The sequence below is a fragment of the Oreochromis niloticus genome, linkage group LG16, assembly GCF_001858045.2.
Source record: "Oreochromis niloticus isolate F11D_XX linkage group LG16, O_niloticus_UMD_NMBU, whole genome shotgun sequence".
Lineage (NCBI taxonomy): Eukaryota > Metazoa > Chordata > Actinopteri > Cichliformes > Cichlidae > Oreochromis > Oreochromis niloticus.
The window spans coordinates 16,982,783-17,006,642 of record NC_031987.2 but is presented as its reverse complement, the minus strand read 5'-3'; the positions used below and the strand labels follow the sequence as shown (position 1 = coordinate 17,006,642).

The window sequence follows — 23,860 nt, the reverse complement described above, 5'->3', positions numbered from 1 at the left end:
ATTTAAGAAATAAAACACTGATATCATGAAAAAAACCCTTTATTCAAACACATAAGTCACACTTTACATATTCTGCTTAGTAGACAAAATGGTTCACTGGTGTGCCCTTAACAAACAAGTTTTTTTTTTTTTTTCTTTCCTTCGTTGACTCGCTCTTTGTCTCTCCTGACATGAGGCTGGTTATTTTACATGCCTTTGCAAAGATAATATCCTGGGAGAGACAGGATAACAGTGGGCACCGTTTTTGTTTTTTATACTGAGCAGTCTAGACATAGAGTATGTGGAATCAAAACATTTGACACCTAAACTTTGGTTGTGTTGTGACTAGGTGGACAAAGTATCACAAACATGAATACATATAAATCAGAAATAAGTTAAAAATAATTAAATGTCAAGTTTATTTTTATGCATTTGATGACAAATCATTCATCAGTTCTAAAAACTACAAGGTATTTGTGCTGTAGGAGGACCTGTCATGGTTATGGAAACTTTACAAAAAGTCCCCCAACGTACTGACTTACTTGGCTACTCTGAGAACTGAAACAAATGGAAGCAGTAAACGAAGTAAACGGCCTGTATGGAAAAATGCTATGCAGTATGAGTATACTCACATTTAATGCTATACGTGCCTGTGACCCCTCCTGACAGTTTTTTTTAAACAATTCTTTTAAAAAATTGGTTACATTTCTTTTTAAATATGTTAGCTTTCTAGAAAACCTCAGCCTCCAGTTTAAAGTGCTTATTTAATAAGTCACAGTTTATACTGTGTGAATTGATACTGTAATATTATAACTGTTGATTTTCTGACTTTGCATTAGGATTGTTTGATACATGATAAAACTAAAAATAGGAGCTCCTTGTGTAGTGGTTTACACATTTACCCAGTTTGATCCTGGCAGGAGACACAATTACCTTGGAGGGTTGCGTCAAGAAGGGCATTGGGTGTAGGATTTGGCCAAATCAAATATGCAGAGCTACCCTCTGAAGTAAGGGAGCAACCGAAAGTAGCTACTTATAAAACTTAAAAAGAAAAGAAAAGACCTGTATGTTAGATATAGTGACTTTTACTTCCTTTCTTGGAACGCATGATAATCTTTCTGTTTCAAGTGTTCAATCACCACCACCTTTATTTGACCTTTAAAAAAATACTGATGATAAGCATAAAGAGTATTTGGCTTCAAAGCGTACCGAGCAGTGGGGTGAAGGGCACATGCTGATTCTGCTCAAAGTAGACAAATACTGAAGGTCAACCTGCTTTGTTTATCTTAAAACACCCTGTATTTTGCACCTTGTGTAATCAGCATTAGATTGAAATATGAGCAGGCTTGGAAAATATAAAAAAAAAAAAAAGTCTTACCCATCCAGAACCTTCCATGTTATCAGGTCTTTACAGATTTTCAGCAAGAAGAGAATTCCTCTTTCCACATCTGTAAATCAAGCAAAATGGTTACTCTTACCTGTTCCATCTTCTTAAGTCAGCTTTGTGAAATATTCATTCCCTTTTCTTCTTAATGTCTGAGTTCTAGTAATTGCGGGTAAAACTGCGGTATCTCTGACTCAACAGGACCTCCAGTGTGTCCTAGTCTTTCTTCACTAGCACCGGCTGCTGGAGAGTTTAGCTAGTCTTGAAAGAAAGATAGATGCTCACTATCAGGCACGACACTGCAAGCTTCCTCCAAGGGCGTTGTGCTCGATGCTGCCTTCTCCCTTCTCTCTCAAACTGCTGACTGGTCCACTGTGCTGGGGCTGAAGACGTCCTGTCTGACAGTCATCTGCAAATCTTCCACACTAGTGACGCTGAAGCCCAAAATGCTGGTGCTTGTAGCTGTTATCCTACTTGCGTAAGTGGTGTCTGGGCCCTTCACTAGGACTACCCAAAACTCCCCTTATATTGACCCTGGTACAAGTACATGAATGCAACACGTATACACTATTTTCAAGTCACAGAGCTCCTAAATAATACTCCACCAGATGGGACAGTTGTGGACCAGCTGATTTGCTACACTTCAGTCACAATAAGCAAGCAACAGATATATTAATAACTCATTTCATCTTTTTCTGAACCAAAGATGCACTGAACCTCATGTTACTTTACTACACAATTTTATTCGGTCTTTTTCAACTAATCAAAATATTTGAACAATCTATAATTCGGTTTGCTGGGAACAAGAAGAGTGAGGGATTCCCTTAATTCTACTCCAGACTGCTTGTAATTATTGACACTGGTACTACGAGGGATTTACACACTGTGCTTTACATACAAAATCAAAAAATACACTTGACACTTGCAATTGTGAAATCATAATAACTTTAGAATGAATGTATAAAGCTATCTTATCTAAGGACCTAAAATTATTATTCTATGTGACAAAAACCAGGTTAAAAGACAAAGGTTAATTGGCCAGCAGAAAACTAACCCATATAAAAAAGAAAAAATAAAGATATTTAGAACTGACTTCAGATTAAAAAAACAAAAAAAAACAAAGCAACCCCAAAACACTTTACTCTGTATCCCTGATACCACAGGCACAATACACACACACTTCAGACGCACAGAAGGAATAATTGCTCAGTAGGGAAACATCTATCACAATTAGGGTAGAGTATCATCTGCACTCATGTCTTGCATACAGTCCTTCTTCCATAAACTTCTCCGATTTAGCTGCAGTAATTTCTGACTTGTGTGTTCCTCTAATGCTTTCAGATGACTGCCTCAAAGTAACCTGCAGCTTTCCTGACAATTCCTTTGCTCACCTCCTCGCCTCTGCTGCTAAGAACTGAAGCCTGTTGAATGGATACAGGATAGAACAAATAGTTATTCTGCACTTTTTATGGGCTCACTCTGTACTGTGCTACGAAGGTGGTGTGAAGCTGAATGCAACTTACCAAAACATTAAATAATTAATATCGCCGCGAGCCATAGCCGCCGCCGCTGCCGCCACCGGAGCCGTAGCCACCTGCAGTCGCAAAATTACGATGCTGTTATTCAGACTAGCTGTCTGAACGTACTACGAAAAACTGCAGGGTGAAACTTACCGCCATAGGGTCCACCTGAGTTTCTGCCTCCAAAGCTGTTTCCCTTCATGGGCCCATAGTTTGACTGCTGTCCACCATAGTTTCCAAAGTCATTGTAGTTTCCACCACCTCCATATCCTGAAGATGCAGGTCAATTTTAAGGAAAGCTTTGGTTTCAACTATCTCGCACACACCTTCGCTATTCACATCCCGCGGGCAATTCAATCAAAATTCTGTAGGAAATGAAACTTTTACCTCCACCATTACCTCCATAGCCTCCGTCACAGTTGCCACCAAATCCTCCACCCTGGTTGCCATACCCAGGACCTCCACCTCCGTAGCCCCCTCGGCCACCTCCATAACCTGGCCCGCCACCATAATTTCCTCCTGGACCTATTATTTAATTAAAAAACAAAATAAAAATAAAAAATAAATGATTTTTTTTTCTATAACACTACTGCAAAGAGTATTCTACAGACACACCAGTTGTGTGAGCATGCCTTTTAAACCCATTAAAATAACCACATTAGTGACTTTTGACCCCTAAATCAGTGCACCTGCTCTAGTTTACACTCATTAAAAGGCAAAACCTTTGAAAAATGGCTCACCATTGTCAAAATCATCCCCATATCCACCCCGTCCTCCACCATAGCCACCTAAAAAACAAGATAAAGAATCACATATTATAAGGATCCCAATCAACATCACAGACCCCTCACACCCTGGACACAGACTTTTTGACCTGCTGCCCTCTGGCAGAATGTATAGAAGCCTGCAGACCAGGACCACCCGACACAGGAACTGTTTTTTTCCCCTTGCCATCTCCCTTCTAAACAGTTGAACTGTCACAATGCTAGACACAATGCATATACTTGGCCAATAAACGCAATTCTGATTCTGAACATAGTTTTAGACTCCTATTATCTAAAACCGAATGCCTTAATTAAAAGAAATCGTATTACTTCTGCTCACATAACAAACCTTAATTTGAAATGGTCTTTCATGTTATTTCTGTGCTTCCATCCCAAATTTAAACTTCAAATTAATGCGCTTAAGGCCAGAAGTGCTTTGACTTGACATGCAAACTACCCACCTCTGCCAAAGTTGCCGCCGCCTCCAAAATTACCACCTCTGCCCATGAAATTTCCTGATCCCCCGCTCCTGCCTATTTAAAGAAAGGTATAATTTTAAAGTTTTTTTTATGACATCAGCTGCATACTGTACATGCCAAATCAGTAAGTCTAATTTTAATCTTCCTTTGATTGCATGCTTACCCCTGTTATTGGATATAGCACTCATTTCCTGTTTTGACAGAGCTTTCCTGACTTCACAGTTGTGGAAGTTGATTGTGTGGAATTTCTGGGCTTCAAGGAAAATAGGAAAAACATTACATGTTTATTCACTGCGTTCTGTTTACCAACAATTTGGCTAACTGTGAAATCTGAATGAGCCCATACCAACAATTTTGTCTACAGTATCATGGTCATCAAAAGTGACAAAGCAGAATCCTCTCTTCTTCCCCGTGGAGCGTTCCTCCATGATGTCAATGCATTCGATCTTTCCATATTTCTCAAAATACTCGCGAATGTGGTACTCCTCAGTATCTTCCTTGATGCCACCAACAAAGATCTTCTTCACTGTCAGATGGGCGCCTGGTTTATTGGAGTCCTAAAGTGGAGTGCATTAGTAAGGACAAACCAAAAAATAACATAACTGTAGTACCTGTGCTCTGGTCTGGGATTTATTAATTTCTTCCTTTATTTTACCTCTCGGGACACAGCCCTCTTGGGCTCGACAACTCGGCCATCTACTTTATGAGGTCTTGCTTTCATGGCATCATCGACTTCCCTTACAGAAGAGTATGTTACAAAGCCAAACCCTCTTGATCGTTTGCTGTTAGGATCTCTCATTACCTGGGACAAAACAGGTTTAACAGGTACAGTTCAAGTGGTGTGCAATTACACACGTTGTCATCTTTATATGAAACCATTTTGAAACTAGATCATGATAAAAATACAAACCACACAATCTGTAAGGGTACCCCATTGTTCAAAATGGGCCCGTAAACTCTCCTCCGTAGTTTCAAAGCTCAGACCTCCAATGAACAGCTTTCTGAGCTGCTCAGGCTCTTTAGCGCCACGGTCCTATATAAAAAAAAAAAGCAAACACACCACCTGGTTAAAGATGCATCAGAAAACTAACTGTGAAATGACACTACATGTAAGAAGCTGTTACGACGTTGTACTAATAACTATAAAGTAAGACATTACACACAAGAACTGTGTTTCAGACACTTTCTCTTTCTTTCTTTTTTAAATCAGCAAAATTTCTGTCTTTGTTTAAACAACATTTTGTCTTGGAAAAAACATACAAATCTATTAAAAAAGACATCAAATATAACAATTCAGTAAAACAGAGATACATAAAAAAAACTATATTGATGTATGTAACTGATTAAGGACATTTCTTTTTGTTATTTTTTATTTTCTTAAGCATAAATGGCCAGATGAAATGTATGGGATTCTGCAATCAATATTTTTATATGGCAGCTTTTCACAACAGGTGGTTTTTTCGTACTCGGAGCCTGAAATTTCAACTTCAGCATTAATTAAAGTGTTTTAATGAAGATTTCTTCAGACATCAATTACTGTTCTTGTTAATAAAATGTAATTCGTATTTTAAACCAACACCTACACACTAACACATCTGTTCTGGTGGAAAATATATATACAAATATATACAAGTTTACCTCGATAGTGTGACTAAACATATCATTTATAGAAAAGACCAAAAAAAAAAACCCAAACACATTTGAATACTTATCAGTTAAGAAATTAGGCTGTTCAGCCGTCATGTCAGCCCTTAATACCAGACTGTGACATTAACTCGTAGGCGACACACTCAGTTAAAAAAAACCCACAACACTCAAAAAACAAAAACACAAGGAATTGCATTACGTGACACGCTGCATATACCATCTAACGTGCCCGTGTCCATAGTATAGTCTGGGTTAGCCTGAGCTTTAGCAGCTAGCATTAGCTCACTTCATGACAGACGCAGGTACTCTAGCAACACTAAGCATATACAAACAAATAAGCAAAACGCATTTGCTCTAATAACTACCTTTGGTTTATAAACTCCAGCGAGATTATTTATTTATTTATTTGGGAAAGCGCCAACCCCAACATAACATACTGCTCTCCAGCTCCATAGCCGGAGAGCTGTTCGTTTAGTCTTGTTGGACCACCATTAGCTTAGCTACAGCCTTAGCTAAAGCGACCAGCTTTAAAGCAACAGAGCGGCCACATGTTATGATGCAACACAATACGCCCTCTGAGCACTGTCGCGTATGTGTTACAGAATAGCCCTTGTCTCCATGCATGTCTCACACAAACGTATTTAATTTGCAACATTTGCCAGAACCTCACCTCCATTTTGCAGATGTCCACGGACGCAGATCTGAGCGGATCACGTGACCCAATCGGCGTGGCTGCTGATGCTAAGACGATCGTGAACTACAGTCATCAGAATTTAGATGCACTCTATAGCCTCCATGACTCATGAACACAGACTGCCATATAAAGCTTCTTGTATATTATTAATTCTGATTAAAGTTACCTTAGTACACTCTGTCTTTTGCTGCTCTCCTCGTTTCCTGCAACAAATCAATGTTACTTTGCGCCATCTGCTGGTTGACTTGGAATACCAACCATCAACCCTTCCATCCATCAAGCCCTCCATAGTCAATGTTTCATGTTTGTGCTGCTAATGAATGTTAGTCTGAAGCACAAGCAGCATGTATAACTGGCATATCTCTGACCAGTGTGTATTGGACTCCCAGGTACATTTCTTTTCACACAAACCTGCCTTTGATTCATTTCAGTGAAACAACTGCTGATGCCATCTAGGCTGTAAATCGTTGCTTCAATGTCAGTAAAGAAAGAAATAACTCCAATGCAAGCCAAACCGTAAAAACAGGCATCTTCCAAATTTTGTGTTGCATTTGCAGCAAAATAAATAAATACATAAAAATAAAAAAGGATTAGAATTCAGATTATTATCACATACAGTAAAACAAGCAAGTCAATTTCAGTAAGGGGACCAAACTGTGTTTGGGCTACTTCTTATATAGCGCTTTTTACTCTAGCTTAGCACTCAGCCCCCCCCACCGACCAGCAAACACAACAAACTTAAAAACCTACAAAGTTGTTTTTATCAGATATTTTAGTATTTTAATGGCAGTATGTTTGCAACTTTCTAATTTTCTGTTTTTTTTAAAGTACACCTTTAAAGAAGTTTGAGAAATGTCTGCATGAAAATAATTAATAATAATTATGTTCAGTTGAAAGTGTGGAAATGAGACATAAATCTATCTTTTCAGTTCAAGTTTCCTCTGTGTTACGAGAACACTTGATTGGGCAGGTATGATCTATGAGCCAGATGCTACTAAGCCTTGGTGAAGCTGACCAGCATCTCCAAATATATGACGGTTTTATGGTTTAGACAATGTCTGTCATTAACTTTACTGTAGTATGTGAGGAAAATACAGCCCCAATAAAAAAGGGTAATGTTTTACTGACACTGTTAATGATGAGTATTTATGAGCAGTCCATAGTTCAAATTCAAGAGCCAGTCCATGTTTGGCTTCTTCTGTCCTACTGCAGCCTATGTATGCTTTCAGACACTTGATCAGTTTTTTTTTGTGCATTACAACACAGATTTTTTTCTATGGTGGAAAATCAGTCTACAATAAATTATGGAAAAAATAATCAGACATTAGTGAGAGTGGTCCTGCTTTTTTTGGAACTACATAAATAAAGGTTGTCTGTGCTGGAAGCTCTATTGCAAAGATCTTGCTGTGTGTGAACATATAAAAATCATCTTCTGCTTTGGTAACTGGGCCCTGTTGGACTATTTCAGCGTGGTAATGGTGCTGCTGACAATAAAGGTCAATACATTTTCTGGTTGCAGCAGATGCCTGTTTAGCAAGATGAGTGTGAATCCTGCCCCATCCACCACCGTTGAAGTAGAGCAGATGGTCTTTAACACTGTCCAAATGCCACGCTTTTATTTTTTAAATTAATTTGTCCAGTTTGTATTGGAACAAACAAGAAGCACGATGCAACACATATTAGAAGACATCATTCTGCACTGCAGGAAAAACAACGGCATACCAGAATCTTTCTTTACTTATCTGTACTTGTTGCATTCATAGACTGATAGTCCTTAAATCAAATTTCTATTTTATTAAATCTATCACTGTATAGTATTTTTCCATAGTATAGTTAGGGATTGGTATAATCAGTGGAGAATTTGTTTTGTCCCTTAAATATACTGACTGTGAAAAGTAATACATACTGAGTTTCTATACAAGAGAACATTTTTGACATATTTGTACTTTAACCTACTACCACATTACACTTCTACTGTAATCAGTGCTTAGCAATACGGAATATGATGAGCTTATTCAGCAGATAAAATTAGCTTGACCTATGCAACAATAAACTGGCGACATTCTCTTATCACTGAGACATAAATGTTACAGTCTCAGTGATAAGAGATCCATTTTACAACAGCCGTTTTGAAATAATAGGCAAGCTAGTGCTAGTAACTGATATCAGTGAAAGCTTCAACTCTATTTAGGTATACAGTGTTTACCCCCTTTTAAATAAAAAAAGGCTTTAGAATGTTTGAATTTTATTTAATTTCATTGTAATCCATGTCAAGTGTGCCATTGCTTTTTAATTGCAAACTACTAATCTGGATATTTCTCTGATCACAAGAGTATTTAAAGTCTCAGGAGGAGCAAGGATTTACAGAATGAGAAGAATCATGACGTGTTTACGTGTCATTTTTAAGAGTTACTGACTGGCGAAGGAATGCATGGTTGTAAATGAGAAGTTCAGTAATTCTTGTGTTATTTAGAAGAGCTTAACAGCATGCATGTAGTTGATATGTGGCTTTCACCACTTAAAGTGTTTAGAATGTAACTTGTAACAGTTGCTTTTTGTGTTACTTGTTAAGCTTAATTATGTCTTTGCTGGACATGCAGTACAAGCAACTATTGCTGCAAGGCTGATAAATTATGCCATAATTTTATAACTACATGTGAGACCTGCAAGGGCAACGGGGCATGATCTGAGTGTAGTGGGTTAGTGAGACTAAACAGAACAGTATCGGCCGCTCACAGATGTGGTGTGATGGATGCTCTGTGTACACTTCTTCGCCCTCGCTCCAGGACAGTGTGTTTGTTTGGTTGTTGATCACACCCCTCAGTCTTTGTACCTAACTGCCCCGCGACACAAAGATATATCACAAGTCCCACACACTGCTATCCGTCATGGGCACTTCCAGTCTCTGTGCTTACTGTGGCTGCGTTTTGCTTTCATGCCCTTTCAAGAAACAAGCCAGCGAAAATCTCCAGCTTTTGTTTTATCACCGTAGTTTGGGGTCTTTAATGCAGCTATAGGCCAGGCCGTCAGTCCACTGCTAGAAAAAAGAGATTTAAATGCAATTATCAGCTAATTTACATCAAATAAAGTAAAAAATGAATAAAAGTATTAGTTAATGACACCAATAAAAAAGTCTTGGTTTTCCCTGATTTACCATACAACGGTACAGCACTGGCCTTGATTATAATTTAGTCTCTGACAAATGAGTGATATAATGATCTGCTGAAATAGAGGGGGATGACATCCTCGTCTGGGCTAAAAGACAGCACTTACTGTAGAACCACAATGAAATAATTAATACAGGTTTTATACCCATTTTTACACCTCCAAATTATGGTTTGCCATATATCTAAGGAGCGGTCGAGCAGAACAACGTCAGCAGAAATTTAATGTACAATAAATCTTGGGTGAGGGAGGGGCCAGCGGTTGCAAATCATATGTGAGGTGAGGGATGACATGACTGTAACCTTTTGCCCTTTGTTCTCATCTGGTGGCACAGAATATGGGAGCACACATCGTACACAAAACCTCACTTGCGGTGTGTAATATTACACTGTACAGCTGACCTTTGTCTCACTTTAATTTGATCTTATCAACAGGATATATGCACGGATTGTGCTTTTATTTCACTCATATGGCAAGTGATCTAACAGTAGGTGGCACCATATCATAATGCTTCACACAATGCATCACACACGCGCACATGCACACATAAACACAAACACACAAACACCCAAACCCTGAGAAAAATAAGTTACTTTTTACTAGGCTATAATGAGACCACATTTGCTCAACTGAATTTTCCCAGCGCAAATAGTCCCACCAACTAGAATATAACCTCTCAAATGATGGCCATGTTGTGTCTGATCAGTTTTTTCAGTTTCCTCTAGATGGCGCCATGGTCCATGAAAAGAAGAGCCTTTTATTTTCAAATCATATCACCTTGTAAATGTCAAACAATATTCCTCGATACTAAATTACTATTTTCCCCTTGTGTCACATGTCTGGGTGCTTGATCATCTGCAATAATCTTAACGCCTTAATTATTGCTGTGTGTTTCTATTTGTTTGCATAATTAATGTAATTATGGAGAACACATTTTTATTATTCACCTATTAGCTGTTGCATAGCGAAAGTATACTTTAGGGAGACTGTGGCAAAATGATTCATTTAGAGCACCGCTCACTATCTTTTAGCAGATTTACAGGGGATAATATATTGCAATTGGATTTGCTTCATTTTTTCTTAGCCACGGAAGTCATATGGGTTTGCCTCGCCTTATCATTTATCACTGAAATTTTGTTATGAACTCTAATGTTCTCCACAAATGCTACCTCCCACTGCTGTTGGTGCCTGAGGCGTTACGGTTGACCTTGTCCTGAGAAATCGTAGACTTGGCTCCATGACTCCATTAGGGAAGCCTGCCTGCCATAACCTGGGTTTGGGCAGACGGACATACGCAAGTGGAAACTGTGAGGAAATGGACATTCAGAGCAGGGAAACCAGGGAGTCAATTTAGTCACCGTCTACTACCTTTTCGCATGCAAGTACAAAGCCAATCTCACACGTTGGTGTTGACTAGAATCTCTCTCTAAGGAATTCAGGGACAGAACAATTCCTAGCATCTGTTTCCTGTTCACTTGCATGGAGGAAACTGGGTGTAAATCAAACCAAATATAAATAGAATCAGCATTCAATTTACAGGAGCTAAAGTTGGTGACTTGTGGCCTTGGATTTTGGTTCTTTCTGTCACTGAAATGTATCTGCCCCTGCTGTCGAAGATGAAAGAAGACACTTTGCGATCCAACACAATGCATAAATCTGCCTTCTGAACAAATAATATCCAGATAGACCCTCAGCCAATATTCTATGAACATATAAATATGTGGCATTATTATTAAGATACGATTTAATATTCAGAGAGTATTTATTGATCCATTTTTAACTCTTCAGTTCTTCTCTGCAGTTCATAACAACAAAATCTGTTAATAGATGATTTATTACAGTAATTGACATCTGAATTAGAGAGTACTGTTTATGGAAAAACATGAGTAGCCAGTGGACTATTTTGCTAGATATGAATTCTGCAACACTTGTCAAGAGTGAAAATGATAAATGGCTAAAATTGATAGGTTTGTTATTTAGAGTCGTACACATTAATTCTTTGGCTTCTATACTCTGTAAGATATGTATCACATGCACAAACAGGAATGAAAACGTACGCAGTGATGTCATGTTATAAAAAAAAGTATGAGTTATGAAGTGATGTGATTTCTCTACTGTTTTGTGTTACACACATCATCTTTAGTTTAAAGGGTTTAGGGTTTTTACAACTATCACTAAAAAGCATTTTCTACAGGTATGAAGGCTGAATCTCACCCTAGTTAAGTTTTGCTTGAACCACTTAAGGGTTAAAATAAATTTTCATGTTGCTATGAGCATGAGCAGTACACTTTCATATTTACTGACTTCTCTAGTTTGATACATTGGGACCATTACAGTCTGCATTGATACTGTCAGACAGGCCTAACAAAGGCTTTTTTAAATTGTGGGTTTTCTCCAAATGCTCTGTGGGAGCAATAAATTGTGCAAGACTGTTGCCTTTTGCCAATCCTGTTTAAATGAAGAATGGACTGATAGGATTCAAGGTATTTCTGTGAAGGTCGGGACAGAAAATATAGATTGATCCAAGAATGTGAGAGTTTTTGAGTTGTTCAGCCCTATTCCTTTTAGTGAAAAAAACAAGTCACAAAGTGATTATACTAGGAAACAGTCCATTGCATTGGCCTATTGATGTCCAGAGAAGAGGCGCAGATAGTGCGGTGCAATAAAAACCTTTATTTACAGCTCCTTAGCAGAGAGCAACAGAGGAGTGCTGTGTTTCCCTCTGGCACTAATTGACTGCCTGCAGCAGGAGAAACATAGACTCTCACCCCTCGCTGGCGCACTTCTCTCAGATGTAATAATAACCACTATGCTTTCTCTTAATGCACTTCCAAATTCATTGTCCTCTATAGCTACTGGAAAAGAGTATTCATTTTGATAACTCAGGGACTGTATAATAAAATGAAGATGTGGGCAGTGTGTCGTTCGGCGCTACCCTGCGTGACTTCTCTCTGTTTAAATGGTATAAGCTCGCTGTGATCTGTGCAGCTCCAAGGCAGTTGTGTGCGGTCCATTTAGTGCATGCCCCTTCTCCCTGGGTGAGAAATAAAGGAGGGGACAGGTGCGGGAGGCGAGGGAAAACCATATCTCCCTTCCCCTAATTCTTGTGTACGGGCAACAAACGACCACAAAAGTGCTGCTTTCACAGTTTTCTGTGGCCCGACGTTGAGCTCCCTGCAGAACGAGACAAAGGAATGGCGGGATGATGAAGTCCCGAGCAGTGCAGGGCAGGTGTTTCCTCAGTCTCCTGGGAGCTGGGGAGTACACCTGCCCACTACTAACCCACTGTGATGGATCGATGAAGCAGTAACTGACTCAGCAACTTTAAGAGCTCTACCTGGGATTAGAGCTCATAGGACCTGATTGAAACACACTGTCATCCCACAAACAATAACACACATCCATCTTGGAGGGCCAGCTCCTCTTCTCTCCCCTGTGCTTTGCTATCACTGAGAATGATCGTACTGTTGATGATGAGAGTTGCAGCGTGCTGGATGAGAGGGGGCAGCTAAATTTCAACAGACATGATGTCTAATGGCACCACTTGGATGCGGTAAACAGTATCTGCATCGCTATGAAGCAGCTGAATTATGACCTTCACACATAGTGATTGAATATTGGTTTAGAGTACAGTGTGGCACACATGGATCCACCCCCACGATATAGAAACCCAAATTAGTGCACACTTTCACATATACACTTATATACATATATACTTCACAAGCTGTACACAGACATGCAAACATAAGGTATGCGCACTGCCAGCCAGATACACACATTTATGTAATGTTTTGAATTAGATGATACTCCACTTAAAGAAGAATAACCATAAGGTCTCCATGGTCCCAGGAGTCGATGACTAATGTAGTATAATAGCGAGTGCTGGCACGGGTCATTTTGCAAGTCGACCCAAGCAAATCCTCCACGGTCTTTTATCCAGTTAGAGAAATGATTACTATCAATGTGTTTCAACACATTTTTAGTCTTTAAAGAAATCCATTTTTGATCATATAATATCCACAATAACATGAGGTGGACCATAATATACAAACTCAACTAAGAGTGCATTATATTAAAATATGTTACAAAAAAATATTGAAAAGATAAACAATACGATTTTCATATCCTTGTTTGTTTGGCAAAATGTGATACATTTTGTATTTATTTGATCAAATATCATGGGAATAATTATATAAGCAAAAAATTATCTTTATATTTGACCTATTTTAAGCCAGTTTTTTTAATGCAAGTGTTATTAAATGCAAAATTAAATTGCACAAATCTTGAAGTAAATCGTGCTTGAAAATAAAATATATGGTGATTAAAAAACATTGCATGCAATGCTTAGACACAACTTTGGAGGGAGCCTTAAGCATGAAGTTTATACTCATCTGATCTAAAGACCCTCCATAAACTTTGCGATGTTCCTTTGTAATATCAACATCATAAGCAAAAGACTTAATTTTGTGCACTTACATGAAAATTTCCTGTTTTTCTTCATGCTTTTATTACAGTAAAATATTCAGAGCAAAACCTGCTGATTCAGCAACTTTCTAGTTGCTTACCCTGCAAGGATTAAAATGCAGCAGCACTATTAAAATAATGCTTTCCCTGGTGAACAACAGAGTAAATTTTTAGCGTAAGAGTGGATGGTGTTTCATCTGCCAGTGCCATCAGAATATCTGGCTGCACTTTGCTGTAGCCAGCTACGCGTCCTTATCTTGTCCTGTTCTGCTTATCTGGCCTGTGTACAGAGTTGGGTCTGTAATGAGCTTCACGCCTCCACCTCACCCCGTGTGGATGGACCGGCCTCTGTCCCACACATCTGTCCACACATGCAATGGGTGGGTGGGTGCGTGGAAGGCTTACTCATGCACACAAACACCTGCGTATCTCTCTCCACATGTATGTACAAAGCTGCGGCAGGGCGGTGTGGTCAAATGCCCAGGTGGCAATGACAGATTTAGAGGATGTTGTGGATGGAAGTGGACAGAGGCTGCCCTATGGAGGATGTGTGTGACATCTAACATGCAGCGGTGGCGTGGAGTGATGACATCCTCAGTTTAATGACCAGAGTTAACACAGCTCATGTTAAAGTGAGCTGCCTGCCACAGAGAGCTGTAAATCTGCCTGCTATCACGGCTGACCCACTAATACAGGAAGTATTATCTAATAAGTGCAACAAGGAGGACTAATTTCACTGGAGCTCATACCCCCCATGAGCAGTTTTCAAGCTTCTCGCTATAGAGTGGCTAACCCAGTTAGAAACTTTCATCACTGGGAAGCACGTTTGTGTAGTGGGACAGGTATTGGCCAGACGTGTTTCTTCCTTTGAGTTGTCTTATGGTTAGGACAATAAAATCAAACATGGTGCCAGACAAATCCCAGATGTCTGGTTGTCCTGCCGGCAGCTGCCTTTGCTCTACCACATTCCTGGGGCATGCTGGAACTCTAAAGGACCTCTGTGTCAGTGCCCCCACTCTGGCCTGCCCTTCAGCCCTGATTTGTGGAGTGCTGATGTCAAAGGGGACTACTTTGTAGATGGTGTGCTCTGCTTACCTGTTTCCCCACAGCAGAAGCAATAAATGCCACTCTATGACACTCTCTGGACTGTCTCACCCCGACCACTGTGATTCTGTATTGTAGAGACACAAACACAGAGAATCAAAAGCGAAATAACTCGTCAGTACTTTTCTAACTAAAAAAAGCTTATTTGTGCCTGGATTGTAAAAAGGAGGAGATAGCCACTTTCTTTTTGGATGTGGTGTCTGGCATTTATCTACAGCTGTAATGCAATTGTGTTTCAGAGTTTTCCTCCACTGAGCAGGGGGTAATTGCTGACTAGTCTTTTAACCTTATTAAATCATCCAGAGGCAGTGTTGGAGCGAAGATGGAGTTGATGATACTGCACCTCTCGTGCTTTAAGGAAAAGGAAAGATGCTGACTGCACTTCATCCAGGGGATTATACACTGAATTCAAGCAAAGCATCTAGAGCTAATTAGAGGGAAAGGGAGGCACTGTGACAATCACCATGGGATGAACCTCGGGCTGTGATTTTTTTCTTTTTTTTACACCACTTTTCAATTTTTTTGTGCAAGTTAACTTGCTGGAGTCATTATTGTTACTGTTTCGGTTCTTATTTTTACTACACTGCATTGCATTTGTTGTCATTAAAATTTATATGATCCCTCATGCATAACAATTGTCAGCTTTTATTGCCATATATCCATCGACAGCTATTATTATATCACTGCGTATGTGTGTTCATAAAAACACACATACACAGGTTTGATTGCGCGTGGCCATTTCTCAAAGCCTGACATTCACAATATGACTGCTGAAACTCCAAAGAGGTTTCAGTCTGAGCTTAATTAGATCCTGTGGAGCTAAATCAAATCAGTCTAAACGAGAGCAGAGAGGCAAACCCTCCCTATCCAAGCGTGTGTCTGTTGTATACTCGGTGTGATTGCTATCTCAACAGGACTTTGTTTGGAGGATGAGGCAGGGTTCCTTCAAAGCAAAACCACCTCTCTGTCTTTTCTTGTTCACTTCTTCGCCCTCTTCTCCCACCTCTCATGCATCTTTTTCAGTAGTCAAGGAAAGAGCAAGTGCGAAGGAGGGAGAGCTTTCGCCTCTCACTCCTCCCCCTGCTCACACTGCTTAACCTTGACAAGTCAATATGATACAGACGCAATTTGCTTATCTCCTCCTGACATTACCACTGTTCTCCCTGCTGCAGGGGCATAGGGTCTGCTCCATTAGCATAGCTTACAAACACATCACTCTCTCTCCCTGAGGCACCCAGTGCTCATTTACCTATAGCCATACTGTATATGATATCTGAAAAGGCTTAGAAATGTCTTCTTGTACCCTGTGTGTTTTCTAATTATGGCTCTAATTGAAATACATTATATTTTTGACAGTTAAACTCTGTGACCAACTAAGGTGACAAAGTCTTTTTGCACATCAGTTTCTGGCTCACTTACGATCGCCTTGCCACTGGTCTCCAGAGTGCAAATGTGATGTGCAGATATATACGTATGTGTCAGGCTGGTGAACTGAGGCTCTCAGCATCTGGCGGGCGCTCCCTGGCTAGAGAAACAGTCAGCTTCCTGGTCTCCAGCTGCAGGGTGGCTCTAACCCAGGTCCATTAGTCACCAGACCCTGGACACCTCTCGCTTATCCCACCACATAAGGTGGCGTAATTGATACCCATCAGCCGCAGCTATAATCTCCTTGGTGGGAGGCAGGATGCACACCTCATGTTTGGTTAAGAAGGTGCTGAGCGGGGTCCAGGACTCTGGGTCTGTCTCTTTGCCATCACTCCACTTGAAGGTGAGATGATTTAGGGGCCTGGGAGAAAGTTAATTTCTCTTGATCATTGTGTGCAACCTGGAGCCTTAATGGCGGGCGTAATTAATTCTGCTGATGTTAATCACCAGGGCTGGTCCCCACAATTATCAGCCCTGTGCAGATGGGGCGCGGCGCAGACATGAAAAATTAGGAAAATGAATCTGTAATGGGGTGGCAGATCTAATCTGCGTGAGAGAAAACAAAGTTAGGAAGAGCAAAGAGCCCCAGCATTCCAGGTGAAAGCCACCAATACCGACAAACCTGTGTGGCAGAGCTGAAAAATGTTGCGTGTCCGAAGTGTTTTGTAATTACTGGGGCATTGAATTGTTCTATTGTTAATTCATCACTGCTGCAGAGGTTAAGTTCAACATCTCTTTCATGGGCTGTGGGTTGGAAAGGAGGGGAAACAGTGGCGGTCACATGCTTCTGGAGTCACTGTAAGGTTAATCAGGTTCCACACTCAGTTGTGTGGGCTTTGCAATCAGCCTCCTTACTCAACACTGTATGTAAGCTAAAGAACAGGCATACATGGGGGGACATGCTCGCAAATACTGCCCTCAGTGAAAGTGCGCACACACATACACACACACAAACACACACACCGCTTGTATAAATATGAATATATGAAGTTGATGGTTGTTAAAATAAAATAGAACATTTTAATCGATCTCTTGTTTTCTCTAAAATCTAGGACATGACCACGTACAGGAAAGCTTGACACGTTATGCAAAAGAAAAAACAAATAAATAAACAAACAAAAAGTTACATAATTTACAAATTCGCCAAAACTAACATATTCTTTGATTGACCCATGATAAATTGATAGGAGTGAAATTTATTTTGAACAAACACACACACACACGTACACGCACATGCACACACACACACACACACACACACACACACACACACACACACTTGATTGTTTCAATCATAGGCTCTACTGATGGAAGAATTACTAAAGCATTAGTGGTCAAAGGACAGATACTCCCAGAGGACGTTTCCTCTGCCAACGTCAAACAAAATTAAGCAAAATACAACTGATTAATTGAAATTGCAGCGAAGCCATTTTTCAAGCCCTTACTTGGCTCTGGCAGTTGGGCATGCCGTCATTCCTTTTTGGTCAGCTTAATTAGTCTTCTACCTATTTTGTCTTTAATAAGGCATGCCATAGGTTCTCAGAAAATCTAGGATGCTAGAATGAATCATTATTCATCATCACTGTTGTTAGAATCGCGAAAACCGAGTAATAGACTGAACTGCTGGCTATGATTTAGTTAAAGTGTATTATTAATGAGTTGAATAAGCAGATCTGTTACATTGTTGGTCCTCACACAATCACTGCTCTCCTGAAATATCAAACCAATTTAAATATCACACGTAATGGTAAGCTGGAAGAAATCTAATGGACTACATTAGATTAGAATATTACACTGATATTAGACAAAATATTACACACTTTTGTATTACACTTCATTCAACATCTTTTAAATGGTAAAACTGGTAAATGGTAAATATGTTTGTAGTACTGTGGCAAAGTCTTGAATCACCCCTAATTTCTTTATTATTTGCTATGTAAATTGGACACAGATGCAGTAATTTATCGAAACGTGCAAACATACATGGGAATAGAGTATAAAAGACAACAGAGCTCTAATAAGTCGAAAAGACTTAAAAGTCAATATTTACTTTGACCACCTTTATTCTTCAACAGTGTGAACTCTCTTAGAAAAACTTCTAGTTTCAGGAACTTCAGGAATAGTTCTCCTGGCTTCCTGGAGGACAGGCTATATTTTGTTCCATTCTCTGTTAAGATGATCGCACACTGATTCAGTAATATTAAGGTTCAGGCTCTTGGGGAGGGCGGGGCAATCCATGACTGATAGAGATCCTCTGTGTGCTTTTTCATCCAGGTATGCTTTTGATACATTTGCACTCTGTTTGTGATCATTGTCATACTGAAAAATGAAGCTGTTTCCAGTCAGATGCTTTCCAGATGATAGTTAGCTGTAGACATTTGGATTCGTCACTCCATTAGACCTGTTGCCACTGACTTTCAGCACAGTTCTTGTGTAATTTGCCATACCTTCCTTAAGAGTGGCTTCTCAAACTGAAGGGCAGATGCATCTCAGGTCCAGATTTTCATTGGACTTTTTCCTAATTCTCAAGGGCATGACTTTCAAAAGACTGCTCCTCTGTAACTTTTAAGGCCTGTCACTTTTTTTGCCCTGCACTTGTAATAAATATTTGTGAATCATCTTGTTGCTGCAGAAATACTATTTTGCACCTGTCAGAGCCTGTGTTATCTGTGTCGGCATTTTTCGTTCAAGTAAAAAATGGAAATAAATTATGTATATTTGCAACAGGCTGGTAGTAACAAAGTGCCTAAAGATACCATTTAAAATTGGTTGTCTGTTATATGTAGACACAACCCAGATGAATACCTTGTGTTAGGTGACTGTTTTATGCTTTAATGATTCATGGGTCAATGGTAAGTGGCTTGACAAACAAAAAAACATTCCTTTGAAAATGGTAAGGTAAGATGACTGTACAGAAAATCATTGAAAAAGCAGCCAATGTCCAAAGCTGTGAAAGACCTGATACTACTGCTCTAGCCTACTACTTTAAAAATTACAAGGAAATCCGCCTCTTTGGAAATAAAACTTAAAAAATGGGAGGTGGCTCAAGACTTTTGCAAATTATTGCAGTTGTAATTACAGCTGTGATCAATACAAGCACATTGACACTACTGTATTACCCTTAAAGTTTTTTTTTTTCCAATGTGCATCAAAGGTCAAAAGCTCATTTTCTTGTAATTACTCACAGGGGGGGAAATGCAATTCTTGAGGTGAACCTCAACAAACAATAATAGATGGACCAGCTGGCTGTTCATTGTTCTGTGGTCAGACATTTCACAGCGGTGGTGACCAGGTGTTTTCACAGGGCACAGCCACACAGCATCACAGCAAGGGGAAGGACATGAAGAGCATTTAAAGGAGCCATGCAAAGGTCTCAGATCAAAGAGAAGACACATAATGTATTGTGCCGCACTACCCAGACTGAAAACAATAACACATTTTTGCGCAATCACTGGATAGCTTTTGCAAACTGGAAAACTTCCTGTCCTTGAAGCGCGGAGATAATTCCCTCACACGCATAGTTTTTCTGAGAGTGCATGCAGAATTCCTCTGTGAGGGCGCAGTGATGGAGATGAGTATAGTCATAATTCCAGGGGATTATATGCTAATGTAGCATTACCTGTTTGTGTGGGAAAATTGCATTGTGCTTATTAATGTGACGCCAGAGCTCAGAGAAGCTACTTGGCAGATGTCCTCATCGGCGCTCGGATGCCCTCCAAGGATTTACATTTTTATTACAACATGAGAGGAAAACCAAAATAATAAAACACCACAAACGCACACACCAAACACACGACTTGAAGGATTTAATTGAATGCATTCAAATGTGATTCATTGAACAATTACACTCTCATTCAGCAAGCACATAGTGCAATTGTTTTGCCTATACTGGGCTCTCCTCCCCTTTTCTCACCCTCCTGCTAACACTCCCACTCCCTTTAAATTAGAAATCGGACTGGCCTTTGCAAGAGACACTGAGGGGGAATCAATACGTGCATTAATTACAGCAATTCATTACCCAAATAAACATGGGACTCAACCTTTGCTGGATACAAATTCGGGGGACGTTAAGTGTTTGGCTGGAGACAAAGGCCTGGAATCCCTATTGCATTAATCTGAGGGATCAAACTCCGCTGAGTGCCAGGGCTTCTCCTGGGAGTGTCCAGCCTGGGATCAATCCATGTGCACAAGCAGTGAGTTATGGCTACTGAATACAAAGGTGGTCATGTGACATGGCACGGACACTGCTCTGCTGTTGCCGTGGTGTGTTCTCTCTGTCTTTCTCTCTCGCTCTCTCTCTGGCACTTAATGGAAAGTCCGGCTGGCCCACAATGCAATAGGCTAGCAGGGCAGGCTCCTGTTCCCCAGATCACCAGCCTTCCTGCTTATTCTAAGGTTGGGTCTCTTGCATATAGGCCCTCAGAGACTCCTGAAGGCTCGTGGCAGAGGACGAAGGTAAAGGACATCCCTCTCCCTCACTGTCATCTCTACAGCGTGTGCCTATTTGTGAATTATATCTCCAATGGTGGCCATAATAAAACATGATAATGATGGATCACACCAATAAATTACTGTTGAGTGGATTGTTAGGTCAGATGTGGAAGTGTGTGTGTGAGCTGCTGCAAATGTTTGATAGCCCTGAGCACCCAGGAAACTATGAATACCCCTCCAGCAAGGTAAACACACACAGGCAAAAAAAGCAAACAATAGCAAGTATAAGCTGTATGTCTTTAAATATTGAGGAACATGCAGTGTTTTTAAACAGCTGTTGCACATAAAGTCCTTAATCCTAAACTTACTATATGTAGCATGCAATATGTTTTTTTTTTTTTTTTTTTTTTTTAACAAAATGCATACTGCAGTACTGCAGTTTTCACCTTTTATGCAAAGGGCACTCTTGAAAATTTCATCCCTGTTTGCGCACCTCTGCAAATTTTTACCATAATCTTTTAAAACTTCCAAAAACTTTAGAACTTTTGAAAACAGAAAAGTTCCTGAAACCTTAGCCATGCTAATAAAGCATCCGAGTCTCAAAACATTCAGCAGAAAAAAATATTGCATACCAATACTCCTGGAATACCTAGCAGATGAAAACGAACTGCGAAAGGCGCTTTGCTGGGTCAAGTCAAACTACAACAAATAACAATCCTCAAAAAACCAAAATCCACCTAGAAACACAGACATGGATCTTGTATATAGAGTGGAAAATATAATAATAATGCCAAGCTATTAAATAAGAGATAATGCAGCTCCTACAGGATTTTGAAGGATGAGTATTCCTCTGTAGCAGACTTCATGGGCTTGACCCTGCAACCGCAGTGTGCACATCTGGGACTAAAATGTTACAGATGTAGCCTGTGTCTCTTTTTGCCATCATAAATATTGGCCCAGTTTATAAAAGCTTGGTGAGCTTTAATAATGAACTCATGCCAGATGAACTCACAGGGCACAGAGTTTCGGGCTCATCTGACCTGCTTGTTTAATGTGGACTGACATTTTGTTGGCTTGAAAGTTTTCAGCAACCCTAAGAAGATATCTGACCTGACCCACTTTTCATCTACTCCACGTCTGCCCTCTCAACACACAACTTTAAGAACTCTGAGGTCATCTCTCTACTCTGTGCAGAGATTTTTCTTTGAGAAAGGCTGCTCCCGCTATAATTCATACAAATGCAAGGTTGTGAATAATTAGTAGCCTTCATTTATAGTGAATATGTGAACACCGGTAAAGCTTTAAACCATTCACTTACAGCTTTCAACGCTTAAAACTAAAAGGTGATTAGTTTTTCATAAAAGTCCATTTGAGTTGGCCACCATCCAAAAGTGTTACTAATTAAAAATCAATCTGCGGGCCATTAGCGCGAAGGTGTGTCCCAAGGTTGTGTGTATCAGAGGATCATTTGTAATGAGGATAGCTTTGGATCTGGAGAAGGGAGAGAAGGAGGGATGGGAGCGAGGCGAGGCACAGATCTGAGATAATCTGGGGACCTGCTGTTGCCCAACTTAACAATTGATACTATGTGTAAAGATGCTGAACTTGTAGTCTTCACTAATTGATCCACTTACCCTCATCGGGAGAAAGCAGAGAAATAAATGTGGGTGTTCATTGCATGCGAGAGACTCCATAGATAACTATTAAAGCTGGATTTGTTGCCCTGATTCTGATGGCTATGGAAGGGATTGCAGAGCAGGAAGGCATTTGTCTGCTTTAGCAGGAGTGCTGTTGGATGTTTATGTGATAAATGTTAGCTAACTCAGACCAGCACCTTGGGAGCAGCAACCTGGAGCCTAGGACTCTGGAACTTATTAAAGTTGCAGGGGTGTATTTCATAGCGGCTTTCTAAATTCTGCCCAATTACAGAGGTGTAGCTGCTACGGATGCCTAACATTTTGGCCCCTTACTCTAAAACGTAAAACACCACTGCCTTTGTCAAAGCTGACATGATAACAGTGCAGTTTACTGTGATTATCTTAAAAGAAATATCCTAACAGAACCAATAATGCAAGGTTGTTGAGTTCTGCTTTTTAAAAAATGTGATTTTATGTCAAATAAAAAGTGTCCTCTTTTGTATGTTGGTCGCCAATTTCTATAACCCCTAATGTTCTTTATGGTAGAGCAGCAGCTAATGTGGCATAAAACTCTGCCCTCTAGATCATCTAGAGCAGTAAAAAGAGGCCTTGACTGTATTACAGGAATAATTGTTGGAAGAACACTGAAGGTGTTGGTTAAACTGCTCTCACATTCATTCACTTGGTGCCTTGGGGTTTTTTTTTTTTTTTTTTTTAAGAGATGGCAATTACCAAGTATTGTTTATGGTTCAGTTCATATAAGTGACTAATAAACAGTGTTACACTGTAAAGGTTTAAACATGTTTGTTTAAATGAGAGGTTTACAAAGCTTCAGGGTCATAGGAGGTGATGTATTTTTAGGCTATTTAACTTATGGTACATGGAGAAATACTGTACTAATGCAGGCAGCCTTACAAAATCAAATTGGTTTAAAAAAGAGGCCAGAATGAAAAAGCACCTTCTTCAGGTAATTTATTTATTTATTTATGTATTTATTTATTTTCACAGGACCTTTGTGATGACGTTCAAACTAGACAATGCAGGTTTTTCAACAGTTAACCATTTAGGAAATCTTATCTGTTAATGAAAGGCATAGTATATATATAGCACATAGCTAAGCATTGGAAGAGTGACTTGGAGCTTTGCTGTTATTATAGTTATTATAGT

The 23,860-nt window shown here is 39.8% G+C and overlaps 1 protein-coding gene across 6 annotated transcripts; it reads right to left on the bottom strand.

Moving 5' to 3' along the window:
* Positions 1 to 21: 21 nt before the first annotated feature.
* hnrnpa3 (heterogeneous nuclear ribonucleoprotein A3) lies at positions 22 to 6,771 on the bottom strand. 6 transcript variants are annotated; one of them, XR_001224595.2, is made up of 14 exons: positions 6,634 to 6,771; positions 6,444 to 6,530; positions 5,037 to 5,159; positions 4,782 to 4,928; positions 4,473 to 4,683; positions 4,290 to 4,379; positions 4,109 to 4,180; positions 3,624 to 3,671; positions 3,271 to 3,408; positions 3,037 to 3,153; positions 2,887 to 2,957; positions 1,649 to 2,784; positions 1,358 to 1,427; positions 24 to 211 (listed from the first exon to the last, which is right to left on the bottom strand). XR_001224595.2 is itself a non-coding variant. In XM_003447297.4 (12 exons), exons 1-11 carry the CDS (start codon positions 6,754 to 6,756, stop codon positions 2,902 to 2,904), a joined length of 1,212 nt encoding a protein of 403 aa, XP_003447345.2. In that variant the 5' UTR covers positions 6,757 to 6,771; the 3' UTR covers positions 22 to 1,427; positions 2,887 to 2,901. The 6 variants fall into 6 exon arrangements, 1 of the variants encoding a protein (XP_003447345.2); XR_001224596.2 differs by lacking the exon at positions 1,649 to 2,784 and having other exon boundaries at positions 22 to 211; XR_266303.3 differs by having other exon boundaries at positions 24 to 1,427.
* Between the last annotated feature and the right edge of the window lie 17,089 nt (positions 6,772 to 23,860).